Source organism: Lactuca saligna, chromosome 3 (assembly GCF_052625555.1).
Source record: "Lactuca saligna cultivar CGN05327 chromosome 3, ASM5262555v1, whole genome shotgun sequence".
Taxonomy (NCBI): domain Eukaryota; kingdom Viridiplantae; phylum Streptophyta; class Magnoliopsida; order Asterales; family Asteraceae; genus Lactuca; species Lactuca saligna.
In genome coordinates this window covers 15,144,211-15,162,368 of record NC_136419.1, presented here as the reverse complement: position 1 = coordinate 15,162,368, position 18,158 = coordinate 15,144,211, and the positions used below count along the sequence as shown (strand labels likewise).

At 31.6% G+C, this 18,158-nt stretch overlaps 3 protein-coding genes across 3 annotated transcripts; all 3 read right to left on the bottom strand.

Annotated features, from left to right (window-relative positions):
- Positions 1 to 1,728: 1,728 nt before the first annotated feature.
- On the bottom strand, positions 1,729 to 4,852 carry LOC145034558 (ribose-phosphate pyrophosphokinase 1-like). Its single transcript, XM_078982996.1, has 8 exons — positions 4,609 to 4,852; positions 3,424 to 3,582; positions 3,049 to 3,297; positions 2,834 to 2,977; positions 2,594 to 2,761; positions 2,397 to 2,466; positions 2,224 to 2,305; positions 1,729 to 2,139 (listed from the first exon to the last, which is right to left on the bottom strand). The coding sequence occupies exons 1-8, from the start codon at positions 4,738 to 4,740 to the stop codon at positions 1,959 to 1,961; spliced, it is 1,185 nt and encodes a 394-aa protein (XP_078839122.1). The 5' UTR covers positions 4,741 to 4,852; the 3' UTR covers positions 1,729 to 1,958.
- A 9,664-nt stretch (positions 4,853 to 14,516) lies between these two features.
- Positions 14,517 to 16,101, bottom strand: LOC145034557 (ALA-interacting subunit 5-like). The gene is made up of 3 exons (XM_078982995.1): positions 15,532 to 16,101; positions 15,002 to 15,308; positions 14,517 to 14,903 (listed from the first exon to the last, which is right to left on the bottom strand). Exons 1-3 carry the CDS (start codon positions 15,903 to 15,905, stop codon positions 14,559 to 14,561), a joined length of 1,026 nt encoding a protein of 341 aa, XP_078839121.1. The 5' UTR covers positions 15,906 to 16,101; the 3' UTR covers positions 14,517 to 14,558.
- Positions 16,102 to 16,305: 204 nt separating this feature from the next.
- Positions 16,306 to 17,409, bottom strand: LOC145035212 (uncharacterized). The gene has a single exon (XM_078983795.1). The coding sequence runs from the start codon at positions 17,407 to 17,409 to the stop codon at positions 16,306 to 16,308; it is 1,104 nt and encodes a 367-aa protein (XP_078839921.1).
- Positions 17,410 to 18,158: the final 749 nt, after the last annotated feature.

The window sequence follows — 18,158 nt, the reverse complement described above, 5'->3', positions numbered from 1 at the left end:
ACCAAAACCTCCGGTCTCCAAATTAGAATGCACATAACATGTTACATGTTCATAATTTCAAGATTGAAGGTTTTGCCTTTGGTAAATGATTAAATGAAGTCCCACACCGAATTAAAAAAATGAATAATAATGCAATGCTTGAAAATTTATCGAGTTTGTTATTATTGATATGACTATTAATATGGAAAATGGGTTTCACTATAATTGAATGAAATTATTATGTATCAACTCACATTTGAGAATGAAAATATATATGAAAATAATAAACAAAAAATAAATTATATTCCAAAATAGATTGAAGTTTTGATTTTTCTGATTGATTTATGTAATTAGATGTCAAACCATCATAGATCAATGTTTTTCACTATTACTATATTCATCATTCAAATATATTTTGATATGCATACAACATCTTTTTCTTTTTTATTAGAAATCAATGTTTACTTCAGTTTTAATGTTGAAGACCCTCGATAACACAATATATATTAATAACAAAAATAAACATAGAAATTTGGAGCAAAAATGGAAAAGTTGATATAGAAAAATATTTTCAATGTGATAGTTTTTTCAAAAAAACAAAAAAAAGGTGGAAAGTGTTTTTCAAAAACATATTTAAAACCAAAATAATACAAAAAATACCTGATAAAAATTCAAATTAAATAAAAATTAAAATAACGAAAGAATTTTTTGTTACTAAAGGGCTTATAATCTACCACTACCAGTATCAAGAGTTCACGAAAATATGTCTCTCAGCAAATACAAAAATTAAGGGTTAAAGTTTGGAGACAAAAGGTATAGATTTAGAAGTAGGATAGTAGATGCTTGTCTTAGTCGTTTTGGAAAAAAAAATTAATAATAAAAAAATATTCATACAAAGTTCAAAATATATAAGATTTTTATACAATTAATACTTTAGTTTATTTATTATTGATTTAGAATTATAATATGATTTTTTAAATAGTTTTAGTTTATAATTAATCACCTGCATCCTTATAAGTAAACTTTTTGGGTCAAAAGAAAATTAAAATAAAGGAAATATATCAAATTTTGAACATTATTTTTAACAATTAAACGAGTTTTTCTTCCAAATCAACTTTATAGAAAAATAAAATCAAAAAGTACAATAATTCAAATATATTTGGACGAACCTACAACTTATATAAAGCAACCAATTAAGTTTGTAATGTAACTAGCTAATAGTTTTCAAGCTTTGATATTTTAAAATGATGGCAAAAAAGGAATACAAAGTCTTAGCCACAACGAATATTGATTTACTAATCCAAGCTAGTACCTAGATCTAGAATGTTGTTTCTCGTAGTGACATAATATTAAGTGCAATACGTTGTAAGTGGACACATTAATCGGACCAAATATTCATTTAAAACTGATTTTGTGCATCTCTACAATGTATACATTTCGACACTTGCCAAACACCTTTGATGTTTGTTAAAAATATCTCTAATCTCACTCCAAATCTCATTTTGGTGTAAATTTGTCTCCAACCACAATCCATCTCTTGTACCATTTTGATGTAAATAGATACCATAACACCAAAGTTGGTGTTATAAAAGTATCCATGATATCTAAACTCTCTCCTCCCATATAATTCAACAAGACAAATCTTTCCATCAGAAAAATACAAGTATCCATATCATTTTCCAAACTAAACTATCCTTTAGGGATATCTAGGTAAATACACAACAATACAACATACTGCATTACGAATCATGAACACTAAAAGTGGCAATTTCAACTAATACGAGTCAAATATAAAATCAAATGTGCACAAGACTATCTTCACAACTATGGACTTAAAAGAAAATAAACTCCAGCTACAATTATGACTGTGTATGTTTGTTTTTCATATGCAAAAGATTAAGAAATGATATACTAAGTAATTGGTAGTATATAAAGAATACGATTGTGAAAGAGTAGTTTGAAGCAAAAGTTGTGAAAGCTCATGTGAAGATGCTACTTACAGAGGTATCATCATGAACACGCCAAATAGTCTCACCCAAAAGATTTGCCACTGAAAGAACAGTCAGCTGTGGGAAATAATGCTGTTCCTTTAAAGGAATCGTGTTTGTTACAATCACTTCTTGAAAAAGTCCACTTGACAACCTCTCAATCGCAGGTGGACTATAAAAAAAAAGTTTTAAATGGATAAATTTGTTAGTGTTGTACACACAGTCACAGTCACAGTCAAAGTCACAGTCAGTTTACCTGAATACACCATGAGTGCAACATGCATAGACTTCCCTGGCTCCCTCTTCATGTAATAGAGCCGCACCTTTAGAAATAGTTCCTGAAAGTAACACACACAGACCAAAAAAAAAAAAAAAAAAAAGTTGTTAATTTTGATACAGTACAAGCGGTTCACATCTTGAATGACTCACCAGCAGTGTCGATCATGTCATCCAACATCACAGCAACTTTTCCTTTGACATCACCGATTAAATTCATCACCTAAAAACGTGTTACATTTTTTATTGTAAACGAATCTGAGGGACACATGGCTTAATCAAACATAACAGCAAGGTCACTCTGCGACTTACAATGCCACAAAGGAAATAGAAAGACAAACGAAAGGTACCTCAGCTACATTGTGTCCATGGCGCCTTTTGTCAACAATTGCCAAAGGCGCATCGGATAACTTTTTAGCAAAAGCACGTGCCCTGGCAACTCCACCAACATCAGGCGACACAACTACCAAATCATTTGAGCAAATCGACTTGCTGGCAAGATAATCAAGAATCACAGGCTACAACATAATCACAGATAAACTATCAGAAAAAAAAATGAAAAAAATTAAAATTAAAACTGAAATAGTTACCTGACAGTAAACATGATCCACGGGGATATCAAAATAACCCATGGACTGACCAGAATGAAGATCACAAGCAAGAACACGATCTGCACCTGCTTCAGTAATCAGGTTTGCTACTAGTTTTGCAGCAATAGATTCACGCCCTTGAGTCTGATGAAATATGAGAAAATTTAATTTTTTAAAAGGTTAATTTAGTAACTCTAAATGAAATTTAGGTTTACTTTTCTATCAGCTCTGGCGTATCCAAAATAAGGGATGACTGCTGTGATGTTTTTGGCTGATGCTCTTCTGCATGCATCTATTGTAACTAAAAGCTCCATGAGATTTTCATTTGCAGGAGGGCTGGTGGGTTGCACCAGATACACATCACACCCGCGTACACTCTCTTGTAACTGAACATATATTTCACCATCTGCAAATCGCTTTATCTGAATCATTCCAAGATCAAGCCCCATGTAACTTGCAATTTCCTGAAATTTATTTTGGACATGATTTATAGATAAGGAATACCTAATGACTAATGTTACAAGCAACATTTTGAGTTGCCATGGTATGAGGTTGAAGAAGTTATCATATGTTTTTAAAATGAATTATACCTGAGAAAGTGCAGAATTTGCAGTGCCAGAGAATATTTTAAGCTTCCCATTCATAACAGCATGATTCATGCGTCCAGCTTCCATGAAGTTGGACAGCATTCCATCTTTGATAATTGGAACACATGGTTTCCCATTTAATGATTTACTGATTTCACACCTCTAAAAAAACAACTAACCTCAATCAATCTTTCAACTTTTTAAACTGGAAACTTAGCAACTGAACTTTTATCTTAGAAGTAAAACCAGCTGGTTCTCTGATATAAACTTGTTAACCTAACATTTTATAAATATTTCCTAGCATATGTTGTCAACCCTTGTTTTAGTTACTATTTTCCATGAAATCTTTACAATCCACATCACCTTTAAAGTTGAAAGGTAGCATATGCTTAATCTCCTAAGATTGGAATAGAACAAATCAACAAACAACTTCAAATATAGTATGCAGCATTACAAGCCATGTCCTAAAGAGTGCATTTGGCCCTTCAGATGTATGTTTCTGCTAAAATCTAATTGCTACATGCCCACACCAGTATTTATACCAATTTCTGTTTAATAGTAGGCAGGGAGAAGGGGGATTTAAGCCCATAACCTCCATGATACCACCATGAATAATCAATGGCATAGGTATACCGAATTTCAGTCTCTAAGTAAAAACATATTGAGTTATTAACTTTAAACTCATTATATTATCTCAATAAGACAACTAGACAAGCATAGCAACTTACATTACGTTTAAGTAACTTAACAGTATGTATGTAGACTCTTTAATATGTATATTCAAAGACAACTGTTACTTCCAAAATTGGTGAAATCAAGCAAAACAAGAAGTCAAAAAGGACTGATAGATGTTAGATGGACAAAACGAATTGGATTTAACATCCAGATTGCCTCGGGAATTCAAAATGATGTTATCTGATATGAGAATCGGTTAAATGTTGAGCGAAAGATAAAAATTGTTCCAAAAAACTGTGAGTTCCGCTAATCATTTAGCAAATTCAAACGTATCCAACCTAATAGATAAAAAATGAGCAACGCAATAACAAAAATACAAAATCAATTACACTACGAAACGCACAACATTATAATTGACAGAAGCAAAAACATTCCTATATTGCGATATCTCAACCATTTATTCATATTCATAGAATACAGGACTTAAAGCAAATATATAAACAAGCAACTTACGATGTTGTTAGCAGAAGCGGGAATACGAGCCTCGCTGTTAATGAAACCACGGTTGAAAGAGCGCCGAGAAAACGGCGAAGACGAAGAAGAAGTAGAGCATGACGATGGAGATGGCAACATTAGAGATGCCATTGGAACTGAGATTAGGGTTTATCTCAGCACTTTATGAGCTTTTTCCAGAAATGCAAATTGTATGGCGCCTCTTCGTTCCTCCTGTATCTATATGTAGGTATCAGTGGCAGGTGGCACACACGCAACGACACCTTTTGTTTACCAAAAAGTCCCTGAAGAGAGGTAGTCGATTTCAACGAACCAAAAGATATCAAATGATTTTTAGATTTGCATTTAAACGAATTATAAAATATTAATTGTGATTTCATTTTATCATACAAAATTAAAACAAATAGAGATGGGAAAACATAAGAGAATTGAGATAAAAACAAGATGTAAACTAGCTTCAATCTTATTAAAAAATATTAAAACAATCAGATGAGCAATCTGATTAATTGTATGTGATTTTAACTCCTTAATCATCCAAATATTCAAATATTATAATTTATTAAGTGTAAGACCAGTTTAGTATATGGTTTATTAAAAAATAAAAGTTTAATATAAAGTTGTAAACATTGCGTACTTTTTAAATAATATTTTTCATAAATAAAAATATATAATGTTGAATAAAGTAAGTAATTCAATATATAATAATAATAATAATTTGATATATTTAGAAATAATAATGTTGAAAAAGAAGATGTAATAGAGCCAATGGCCTAGCAGTATGCTAGTATGGAGTGATCATCTCATATGAGAGGTCAGGGTTCAAATCTCGGTGGAGACATAATATTATTTAGGAGTAGATTAGTTACTTTATCGTTTCAAAAAAAATGCAAAATAAATACAAATGAAACGATAATAAGTAGATAGTCGATTGTATACTAATATAAAAATTATTAACATTATAGAAATAATATTGAATTTTCTTTTACCTAAATATAATTTTATATGTTTGTGCTTCTCTTAAAGGTCATTTGAATCTGTATTATGTTTTTACCTTCAAACGATAATAAATCCGAAAATAAAATTATGATGAAAAAATGTTATCAAATTTTAAAAATTCAATTATTAAAATGGAGACATTATAAGTTTCATATGTGTAGCTATATAAAAATATTGTTAACCATTACACATTTTATATGACTTGAGTTTAGTAAAATATAAATTCACATTTTATTCATTGTTTCTATATGTATTATATGTATAAAATATAAAATATATATACTATTTAATTGTTATATAACGTATAAAATATATTATAGATAGATAAAATATTTAGTATTTTCTTAAATATATTTAAGAAGATATAGGAAAATATATGTATATATAGGTAAATATAAATTCATATTGAAAAAAAAAAAAACATTTATTGAAATACCTGATTTAAAAAATGTTTAATGGTAATCCCTTGAAAATCTATTAAGTACCTACCATATATAAATGCTTAGTAAGGAAATATTTGCTAGAACATTTATTCTCTATATTAATAAAATTAATACATCTACCATATATAAATCCTTACTAAAAAGTGAATTTTAAATTTTAAAAAAATGAAAAATATAAGAAAAAAACAAGTGGAAAAAAATCAAAAAAACTTAGAAAAATGGTGTCAAATGTAATGACAATAAGACATGTGACAATATCATTTTGCGTAGGATAAATGTCACTACAACCCAATTAGCCATCGTCATTTACCTGATTTGGTCACTAAAATATTTTTTTTGCTCAATAGGTTATTAAACTTACAACTTACATATTTATTAAGCCACTTTTGTTAGTTTTTAACAGATCCTCTATTCACTAGTTATTATAATTTACAAAAATGGTCATTATGATTTCAATTTATTTTGTGGTTGGTCCTTTACCATCATCGTTCATCACCTGTACCACCACTGTTCAAATCTCGGCATCACTCAGTCCTCGTGGCCATGGAGGTTCGCTTGCAGTGACTCCAGGGCATGAGGCAAAGCTTTATGTTTGCAACGGAGGAATAGTCGGTGCGCGAAAGTTAACCCGAAAACCCTCATTAGGGAAGTTCCCTTTCCAAAAAAATAAATAAATAAATAAAAACTTCAACCACTTAAATTCGTTATATCGACCAAAGATATGCTACATCACTAGAAAGGGTCGTTGTAGAAGCTTTGCAAACTGCATTTAATATTATTTGGTGAAATAATTGCATTAAAAATGATTAGTTTTTAATATTGGGCTCTTGTCGCAAATAAAAATGTATATATTGATAGTTAGTGAACTGCATTTAGTGTTGTATGGTGTAATAATTTCATTCGGATAATCCAATTCAAATAAGAATCTCATGTATATACTTTGTGAATGTAAGGAATATCGATGCATTCTCTATATGAAAAAGTTAACTCATGAGTATCTTATTGGTAATTAATTTCTTATTTAACACATAGATATTGTTACACTTTCATTCAATGTTGATTATCTCTTTTTCTCTCTCTCTCTCTCTATATATATATATATATATATATATATATATATATATATATATATTAAATGCATTCTTTAAAATTGAAACTTGTTGAAAATTTTTTTTTATCAAAAGTAAAATCGATTGAGATTTTTTTTTGTGAGTGATCGTATGTTAGAATAATGGTTAAGGAGGTTGCCCGAGGTGAAAGATGGTGGTTGCTGGAATTGAACTGTCGATAATGAAATATGCTGGTGTGGGAATAACCACGAAAGAAAATCATAGGTACCATTCGTGGAATTTATAATAACTAGTTAATGGAGTATATGTTAAAAACTAACGAAAGTTACTTAATAAATATGTAAGTTGTAAATTTAATAACCTATTAAAAAATAAAGAAAAAAAAACTTGAGTGATCAAATCGAATAAATGACAATAATTGATTGAGCTATATTGACATTTACCTTTTTATTTATTATCTGTTTTGGGGGGGAGAGAGACGGTAGAAGCTGCAGCATCACCTCACGAACTTAGGGTAGATTTTACATCAAAAACCTTCTAAATGTATTCAATAAAACTACATTGTTTTTTTTCTTTTTTAATTTAAGAATTATTATCTTTAAGTTAACACAACATGATAAATATTATAAAGATGATACTTTACATTTTTAATTATATAAAAATCTAATTGCCCACTTGAAAGAGAAAATGCGAACTTGTCAACTTGAGGATGAGATATGTTTGTCGATAATGAATTGTGTTGGTGTGGGGACCAATCACGAAAGAAAATCATAAAGATCATTTGTGTAATTTATAATAACTAGTTAATGGAGTATATGTTAAAAATTAACGAAAGCGATTTAATAGACAGATAAGTTGTAAATTTAATGATCTATTACGTACAAAAATAAATAAATAAATAAATAACTTGAGTTACCAAATCGGATAAATAACGATAATTGATTGGGTAATATTGACATTTCCCTTTTTATTTATTGTGGTAGATTTTGCATCAAAAACCTTCTAAATATATTCAATAGAACTCTATTGTTTTTTTTTTTTTTTTTTTAAATTTAAGAATTATTATCTTTAAGTTAACAAACCATGATAAATATTATAAAGATGTTACTTTATATTTTTAATTATATAAGGGGTGTTTGGAAGTGTTTTTTATACACTAAAAATGCTTATAAGGAGGTGTTTGGAAGTGTTTTTTATACTCTAAAAATGTTTTTAGGTAGAAATATTTATTTGTTTATAGTGGTGGTAAAATGTATTTTTTAAAAAGTGTTTAGATAAGCTTTTTAGTGAAGATGTCAATAAATCAATAAGTTAAATAGTGTTTGGTTTAAAAAATAATTTTTATTGTTATTTTGATTGAAAAATTATAAACAATTTCAAAAAACCACGTTTTACATATTGATTAAAAAATGTTTTTTAAGCTTATGAAAAAACTGATTAAAAAATGTTTTTTAAGCTTATGAAAAAACTATCTGGAAAGTACTTTTGATTTTACCAAATATTTTTTTTAACTTATTATCTTTTCAAAAAAACCTATAAACAATTTTCAAACGGAATTGAGACACCCCTAAAAATCTAATTTCCTACTTGAAAGAGAAAATGCGAACTTGTGGGGATGAGATATGTTTGTGGATACAATTTTGTGGGGACTTTTAATTTGTCTTTTACCAACGTTATGCTTTTCTTAAAGCAGATAATGGACATTTCATTTGTTAATATTATAGTTTCTCTCGATTTGTGATAGGTTACTTCAAATATAAAATACGAACATATATTTTATGTCAGCATTTGGTATAGAAAAGCAATACTAAATTATTTACGAAAGGTATTAATTAAAAATTATCAAAATACAATAATTATCTTAAACATTTGCAAATATAAAATTTAACATATGCTTTCCTTTTGCAGTATGTCCACATTTTACTATTTTAGTTTATAAATGATCTAATATGTTCGTGTAAAATAAAAATATTTATTATTTGACTCACGAAGTTCAAATTGTTGTATTAAACGGGCAAAACAAATTTTCTTTTTACGTAAGTAGATATGTACGAAATAAATAATAATGAGTCTTTTTTTTTTTTTTTGGAACGGCCGAAATAATAATGAGTTCAATGAGAAACATTGAAAAATATATTACTATTTTATATATTATCCATTTATTTCAATAAAAAGTTTGATATAAATTGAAGGGAATATGTCCCAAAAACCATTATGAAACTATGTTTTTTTGTAATACCAAAAATGAATCTATTTTTTTATTTAAAAAGTTATTATTTTGTTTATAATTTCAGAAAAACTTTTTACGTTTCATAAAGTTAGCGATTTGGACTATTTTAACATGAAATATCAAGAAATAACTGTATGCTTGATTTTTTTTTTCGTGAACTAGTTTCGGACTGATTTAGTTTGATTATCAAGTAAATATAATTATTTATAGTCGTTCAAGAAGAAATATAATTTACTTGTAATAAACATGCTAAAAAACTCGTTCTACTCACCAAAAAGTTATAGAACTCTCATCAACAAACAGACCCTTCAAATTAATAAACGAATCTAAATTACAGAATTTTAAAATTACAATGGCTAAACTATAAGATTTTCAAAATGTCAATAACTTTTGAAAAAAAAAAAGCTTTCTGAATAAAAAATTAAAAACTAAATTATAACAATTTTTATGAAATTGGAAAAAAAAAAACATATGTTTTTTTTGAAAGAGAATTTCCCTAACGAGGGTTTCCGGGTCAACTTTTACGCACCGACTAATCCCCGCTGCAAATATGAAACTTTGTCTTATGTCCTGGAGTCATTGCAAGTGGCGAACCTTCATGGCCACAAGGGTTGAGTGGTGCTGGGATTTGAACATGGATTAATACGTTATCCAACATATCTTCTACATATCTTATCAAGTCACCACAACTCAAGTGGTTAAAAAAACCATATATTTATTTGTATACAATATTTTTTTGTAATTGTAGTATAATTATGCTTTAAAATGTTGTATTGTATAACTTTATAAACATTAAATGTTATTTATTAAAAAGTTATTGTATATAAATAATTGAGTTTCCTAATATAATGTCGTTATATTTAGAGATAATCCATACACTCCCATTTAGGGTTGTAAAGAACCGAACGAGCACAAACAGGTGATTGTTCATATTCGTTCGTTTAAATTAATCGAACAAATAAAGAACACGAACAAACAAACGAACGAGTTTTCTTTTTCAAGTTCATTCGTTTAACAAATTACATTGTTCATGTTCGTTTGTTTATGTAACATCTATAATTTCATAAAAATTTTAAAAAATTTCAAGCATCCAAAAACCGTTACTTATTACAAAATGTTTTCAAAATAATTTCATATCAGAGTATCCCAAAAATCAAAATCATAAAATGTAAGGAGGTGCACGATCAAGCATTCGCCTTCCCGCAATCATCCGAAGTACCTGAAACAAAATCCAAAACTGTAAGCCCGAAGCTTAGTGAGTTCCCCTAAAATACCGATACATAACAAATATCACACGTAATAACATGTAATGGGTCAATAGCTTCACAAAAAGGATTACTCCCGAGCCCACAGTATTAATCTGGCTTGCCTTTCAGGCTCACAACTCACATCTAACTTGCTCCCAAGCCCACATCATAAGTCTGGCTTGCTCTCGACCCCAAAACTTATGATTGGCTTGCGGCTTGCCCCTTCAGTCCTAAGACTGGAATCTAAATAATCAGCCCTCAGTGCAAGTCTGGCATGCTCCCATGGCCCTCAACTCGCATCTGGAATGCTTAGGAGTCCTTAGTATGAGTTTGGCATGCTCTCCTTGGCCCTCAACTCATATATGGCATACTCCAGGGTTTGTTGGTTACCATACGGAGCAGTACAACCTCAACCCTACCCACACAACATAACACAACATGTTGACATGTAACAACTAAATGCACATACATATAATCAGACGGTATCATAGGTAGTGCTACAAACTTACCAGACTAGTATAGCAAACTAGCACGCATAACTAACTCATACTCAACATATCAACAACTACTAGGATATCAGATCCAACAGGCCGGCCTTGGTGCATTCGACCCCTAAGTATAGTGAGGAAAACTCACCACATAAGTGGACTAAAAGTCTCCGACCACTGTCTCACCGAAAATCCTGAACTAACTAAAATAACGAATACTAAGTCAATAACTGGAATATCAATCTTGACCAAGGGTCCTACATGGGGTAATAATCTATTTTGCCCTTTCTCTAATTTGGTCCTAGGCCCAAATCCAAATCCGTGATCCAAAAGGCCCAAATACACAATACCCATTACTGGCCCAATTTTCCAAATTGGGACCAACTCTCTAATTGGGCCTCACCCTAAGGTCCATTTCCATATTAGGCCCAAAATACATTTATTTAGAAAGTCCATCCAGGGCCCAAACCATAATGACCCAAAGGTGGCCCAATCTGGAACCTAAATCGCAAAAGCCCATCAAAGGGAATACGTTGTGCGTACTCCTCTGGTACGTTGGGCGTACTCCAACTTGCGTTGAGCACCATCGGGGTGGTTGACTTAGTACGTTGAGCGTACTATGGCTTACGCGGGGCGTACGCGACCTTTACCCAAAACTCTAATAAGTGCTTAATTGCTTAAGCACTTAAGCCCCAACTCCAGGTCCATTGACTTAATGAACATCAGAACCATAAAGTCTCGAACTTTAAGACTTTAGACGTCCAAAAAGCGCTTAATCCATGGTCTTAATCCTTTAAGACCTTTCTACTACATGCATGGGACACTTCTAGCCATTGGGACATCATTTTTATCATTTAGAACCCTTCGAAGGGCCTGAAAGGACAACTTAACACGTCCAAAACATAACATGCACAAATTTAGGACTTTTTAGGACAAGAAAGGTGACATAAAGCTATAAAGGCAAGATCTACATCATACAAGCATAAATGCATGAGCTTTTTACATCCTGGAGCTTCTAGAGAAAAAGATAAGCTCAGATCTTCAAGCTTGCCTCACTCCTCCAACACCTTAATGCAATACCTACTTCTTCAACTACTCAAAACACACATTTTTAGCTCACACGCTTAAGAGAGGGGTTAGGATTTGGGGGAAACAGCTCAAAGCTATGGAGGCTAAAATGATAGAGGGTTATGAGCTCATAAGGACACTTATACAGTACCTAAACACTAAATATTAGGGTTTCCTCCTGACGTGGGTACGCCCAGCGTACGCTTATGTACGCGCAATGTACTCTTCCTGGTCTAAAATTGTTTTATTAGCCATTAGGGCATCACATGGCTATATCCTCCCAACCCCAAGGCCTAAAAATGATAATGATAATAATGAGGGAAAGATTTAAAAATACCTGCAAAATTTCGGGATGTTATAGTTTATGTTCATGAACATGCTAAATGAATATAAATGAACAAAGATAAACAAACATAATTGAATCTATATGAATATAAATGAACATATAATATAGTAATGTAATCAAACACACTTAAGCATATATGAACATAAAAGGAACTTATACATTGACAATGATGCCCTTTATACTAATATTGATGTGTAGAAAAAGTTTTGGATTCATTTCAAACGACGTACCCGCTCTTTTTCCTCCTTTTGCGTTGCTTTCCTCCGACCCGACGCACACATCCTTCTTCCTCCCATAGTTATCGTTGTTGATGTTTCCCTCTGAATGATTTCTCATATGAAGTTAGGTTTTTACATATTTTCTTTCAATCTTTATTCCAAGAAACTAAAAAACCATCTTTCCTTCAGCTTTCTGGTAATCCGTAAACGGCTTGATTGATTATCACCATAAAAGATGGAGCAGTTTGTTCTTGATAGTATAATTCGTAGGTTGCTTGAAGTTAAAAGGAGAACCGGTCAACATCGGGTGCAACTTGTCGAGCCAGAAATCAAGCAACTTTGTGTTGTTTCTAGAGAGATTTTCTTGCGACAGCTGAATTTGTTGGAGTTCGAAGCATCGATCAAGATTTGTGGTATCATTTTCGTTTTTAGTTTATGTATCAGTTTGAATTTCATTTTACACGATTATTTTGTTATTTTCTTATAATCCTTATATGCTTTGTTTTGTTATGGACTTGTGGGGTGTGAGTTTGTGTTTTACGTGCAATGCTCAATTGCATCTTTTATCATTGATTTTAGTGTAGACCTTTAACAAACACAACCATTCTTTTTGTTATATGAAAAAAATTGATTACTTTGTTTAATTTTGATAGGACGGTGTCAAATGGTTTCGAAAGTTGAAACAATGTTTATAAAAGGTTTTCAAAAAATAATCACTATTTTTTCACTCCAAGGATCCGCCATGATTGCACCAGAACATTGAGAAGCATACGAGAAGTTCTCTGCGTCTGGGCAACTTCAACTGACCTTTCCCGCCTCATCCTAATCGGTAATGCGTACTTAATCAACAACCATCCTTGGTATACTGATATTGTGGAAAAGAAGACGAATTGCAATCACTAATAATGGCTTTGCATCTGTTCCCAAAACGCTTCGCTAAAACTGTGTTCTTGACATATGTAAGTGATTTGTTAAGTTGCATGATTACCTCTGATATTATTTAGAGTAAATTAAATGAGGATTCAAGTGAGGGTATAATTGTCTATTCATTAACTTTTTTAACTTTTTCAGTGGATGGATAAAAAACAAAGTGAAAAAATCAACTCCCATATAACAATCCATCTGGGGATTATATCATTACGAAATCTATCTTAATTTGTTAATTCTTATACTAATGCAATGTCAATATTTTATTTAAAGGTGGATCCTACTAATATATTTTCAGTTAATTTATGTATATTTATAACTATTTTAAAATTAAATAAAAAATTCAAATATTAATATTAACATATTATTTTGTTATTTACTTGAGAAAATAAGTAATCAAATTTATATAACCTAATAATAAAATTATTACTTTTAATGTAGTAAAATAAAAAGAAGCAAAATTAATCGGAAAAGGTACACAAACTGATTATGAACCAGAACAAAAATACCAATGTCATGTAATATATAAATATACTAATAAAATAATATATTGAATTAGTTTAACAAATATATACAATAACATATCGATAAATTACAAATAATTAATCACATAGTTATATAGAATAATATAGATTTAAGTAAAGTAAATTGCTGCATATCTCGTCAACAGCTTTTGCAAATGCTGAAAAGAAACTTTTTTGGTAATTGCTTTTCTAAAATTTAATTTCAGATTGTTATATTATTTATTGTTATTGTTATGTAATTTTTGGCATCATAGATCAACAACCGTTAGCCATATTTCATGAGTCGACATCCAATTGCTTCCAACCAAGCAATTTTAGAAAGTGTTAAATATTTCACACAACAAAGCGATCTTATGTGACATACAAAAAAAGATATCTGAATAACATTAAAGTTCATTGTGCATTTGGATTTCTATTCCACGACAAATATGTTGGGTCTCCAAGAGGCCTCGGTTTAAAAACATATAAGAATATGAAATTAATCGCCATAAATAAACAAATCCCACCAATAGTAAGAAACGCTATACCAAAGAAATCGTTTTTCCCACCAATCCAACTCGCAGTCGAAAGTATAAGCTTCTTTTCTCCTCCAAAATCATACGTATTGTAGTTATTCTGTATCACAACCGTTATTGTCTCATTCGCCTCCAAATCCATATTTATTTTCCCGTAAAGCTTTCTGAAATTAGGCAACGCCGCAGTCCTCATCCACACAATTAGATCTTCTTGCTCGCTTAACTACAACATATAATTTTAAAAAATGAACTAGAATATTCAAGAAATTGTCAAACATAAATTATACATATATATATAAAAAAAAAGGATCATATTATTACTGGTTTTGATTCGTCTAGTTCTCCACCCCCAATCAACTCTCCCTTTTGAAAGTTTTTCGGGTACACGTTCGACCCGAATTTAACCCGTGTATCACTTTTCCACGCGATGTCCTTTTTATCAATATCTACAACTTTGTTCGCTTTCGAGAATGTGTACGTATCATTAAACAAACTCCACGCGACCAATCCACAAGGAACAATAGGCGCGTCATTGTCCCCGCCTACTATGTCTTCTGGCATACAATCTTTCGTTTCCTCTGCCGCTCCAGGGTCCCGCAATTGTTTGTCACTTCTACTTTTCACATATCTAAAAAAACCCAAGTTTCAATAAATATGTATCTCCAATACATATTTGGTAGATAGTATCAGGTACAATGCATACATTGTACCCTGTGATACCTATTTGGTACGTAGTATCAGATACAATGTATGTACATTATATCTGATATTGGTATCATATAGTTTTCACATAGTATCATGTGTACCTGATACCATGTAATCATGCAAATAGAAACTGATTGATAACATACCGACGATGATTTTGGTAAAAGTTATCGAGTTCGTAGTAAATAAAGATAGGTGCGGTCATTTTTCGTGGCACTTTCAATGTGCGGATACATGTTTTGTTTGATTTGTTGTTTTGAATAAATGAATCTGGATTTGTGCGGAATGAATCAGGGAGACAATCATCGTCATAACGATCCACAATTTCTACAACGCGTTCGGATGCTGATAAACATAAAAGGCCAGTGGGGATGAACATAATGGCAACGGTTACAAATGACGCAATTACCCATCCCGGAGTTAAGATTGGTTTCCATGCAGGAAGCTCTTGTTGTGTGAATCTTGAATATCTTGGTTTCTTGGAAATTGCTTTTGGTCTTGTGGGTTCATGTTCATCCATTTTTGTTCTTGGAGGAAAATTTCAGGAGACTACAATCACATGTTCATTTATGTTTTTTCTATTTTTTAGGGACACGTTAAGATCCTACATTAGGGGGGAAGAAATTAGAAATTTTCCTTGGGAGTATTTTTATAGGGGTACAATTGTTATTTTAAGTTATAAGGTCTTCCGAAGATTATATTCAACCCATACAATGGAACTCGGAAATCGAAATCAATATGCCATCAATAAGAATGAAAAACTATAGAGATTCAATCATTATTCATTCACATATCATATGATATAGTAGCCAAGAAAGATATAGAACTCCTATAAACATAAAAAGAACCGAATAGCAATGCTCAATTCTCATAAATCATAATATATAGTTATATACAATCAAAGACATATTTTTCAAACCTCATGAAGTTGATGCAGCCTTAATTGCTCTCTGCAATTCACTCTCCACATCCACCGAAGTCAAATTCTTCTTGGTTTCTCTCTGCCCATTAGCCTCACCACTGCCGCCACTCTTCTTCATCCTCCACTGCTCAAATCCATCCGAATTTTCAACCACCGGCACTGGCCTCTTTCCTCCACCACCACCACCAGTAGTAGCAGCGTATCCATTGTAATTCCTCATTGACTGCAGTGATTTCATGTCCTCCAATGTGTGTCTCATCTCTCTGTTTTCCTTCTGTAAATCATTCAATTCTCTGCTCATCCAAGAATACATGCCCTTCAACATCTCAAACTCACCGGAATCACCCAGAATTCCCTGCTTCTGATTCCCTTTCTCTTCCACTACCTCATCAATTCTCTCAACTTTAATTTTGTTCACCCTCAAATACGGCAATTGCTTCTCGTAATCAGATGGGATATTCACGCCCCACCGTAAATTTACCTTGACCCGTTTAGTCACTGGCAACTCGGTATCGGCCGACATCAAAATCCCCGACAAGATCGAGTCTTTTGTGGCTGATTCCACTGTTAGTTCCTTCCAATTGATAGGCCGATCCAATGGCACAAATCCATATGAATTCTCACTACCAGCGGTACTCTCACCATTGAGCTTCTTACTAGGGTTTGATACAGTGGAGGATACTGATTTACGGAGAGAGAATGATCCTAATCGGGGTTTGAATTGGATGGAGAAAGTAGGGTTAGGGTTAGGGTTTTGAGGTGAGAAAGAGAAATTGGCCGAGATTATGAGAGGGGAATTGTTGGGGGAACCTGAAAGGCTTACCCCTGATTTGAGAGTGAGCGTGAGAGGTGCGGTGGCAGCTGCGGCCGCGGTGGCGGTGGTGGTTGTGGGGGTGTTGTAGGAGAGCTTGAGTGAGGGCCCGGACGGAAAGTGGGTACGGAGGGAGAGGGAGAGCTTGTCGGAGGCGGCGGCGGCGTGATGATGAGTGGCGGAGAAGGCGGAGAGGAAAGGAAGACCGAATACAGTGATGGGAATTTTAGCTCTGACGAGGATTGGGTTTTGATTTTGTTGTTGATCTTCGAGTTTCAGAGATAACTTCATGATTGCTCGTTAAGAAATGAAAGACCGCGCCTTTTTTTGGAAGATGATTAACAAATTCCGGCACTTTTTCGTTGATCGTAAAGAAAGAAGTGACTGTGCTTGAGCATCTGAAGATGGAGAAAACTTTGTTCAGTTTGTTGCCTCTTTTTGAGCCCGTTGGAAAACACTCAAAAAGTATTAGCTGAATTATCCAAAAGTAAAAGGGTAAATAAAATAAAAAACTTTTTTTTTCATAAATGATAAATAAATTAATATAATTAAAATATGATTATCTACTATAATAAATAAATAATCTATCCTAATTAATAAAAATGATTTTCACATGTCAGTTTTTTTTTTTTTTTTTTTTTTTTTTTTTTTTTTTTTTTTTTTTTGACATTTGTTATTTTAAAAAAAATTATTTATTTAATATCTACTTATTTTTATAGTTTTTTTTCTTTTTTATTCAACCTCACCTATTAAATACCACCTCATATTAATTAATTTTATAAATATGTTAATTAATGTACATAATAACTTTTTACTTTTGAATTCCTCTTTCTATTAGTATATTCCATTTGTGAATTTATATTAATTAATTTTATTAGTATAAATTAATTAAGACCAAATTACATAAATAGTCCATACGGTTTACCAAAAGGTCACAAACTCAATCGTTACTTATTTTTTATTGAACATGGTCTTTGTGGTTTCCAAAACTTTCTTTTAATAAACTCGAGTAATACACGGGTTTCACACATAGTCTACTA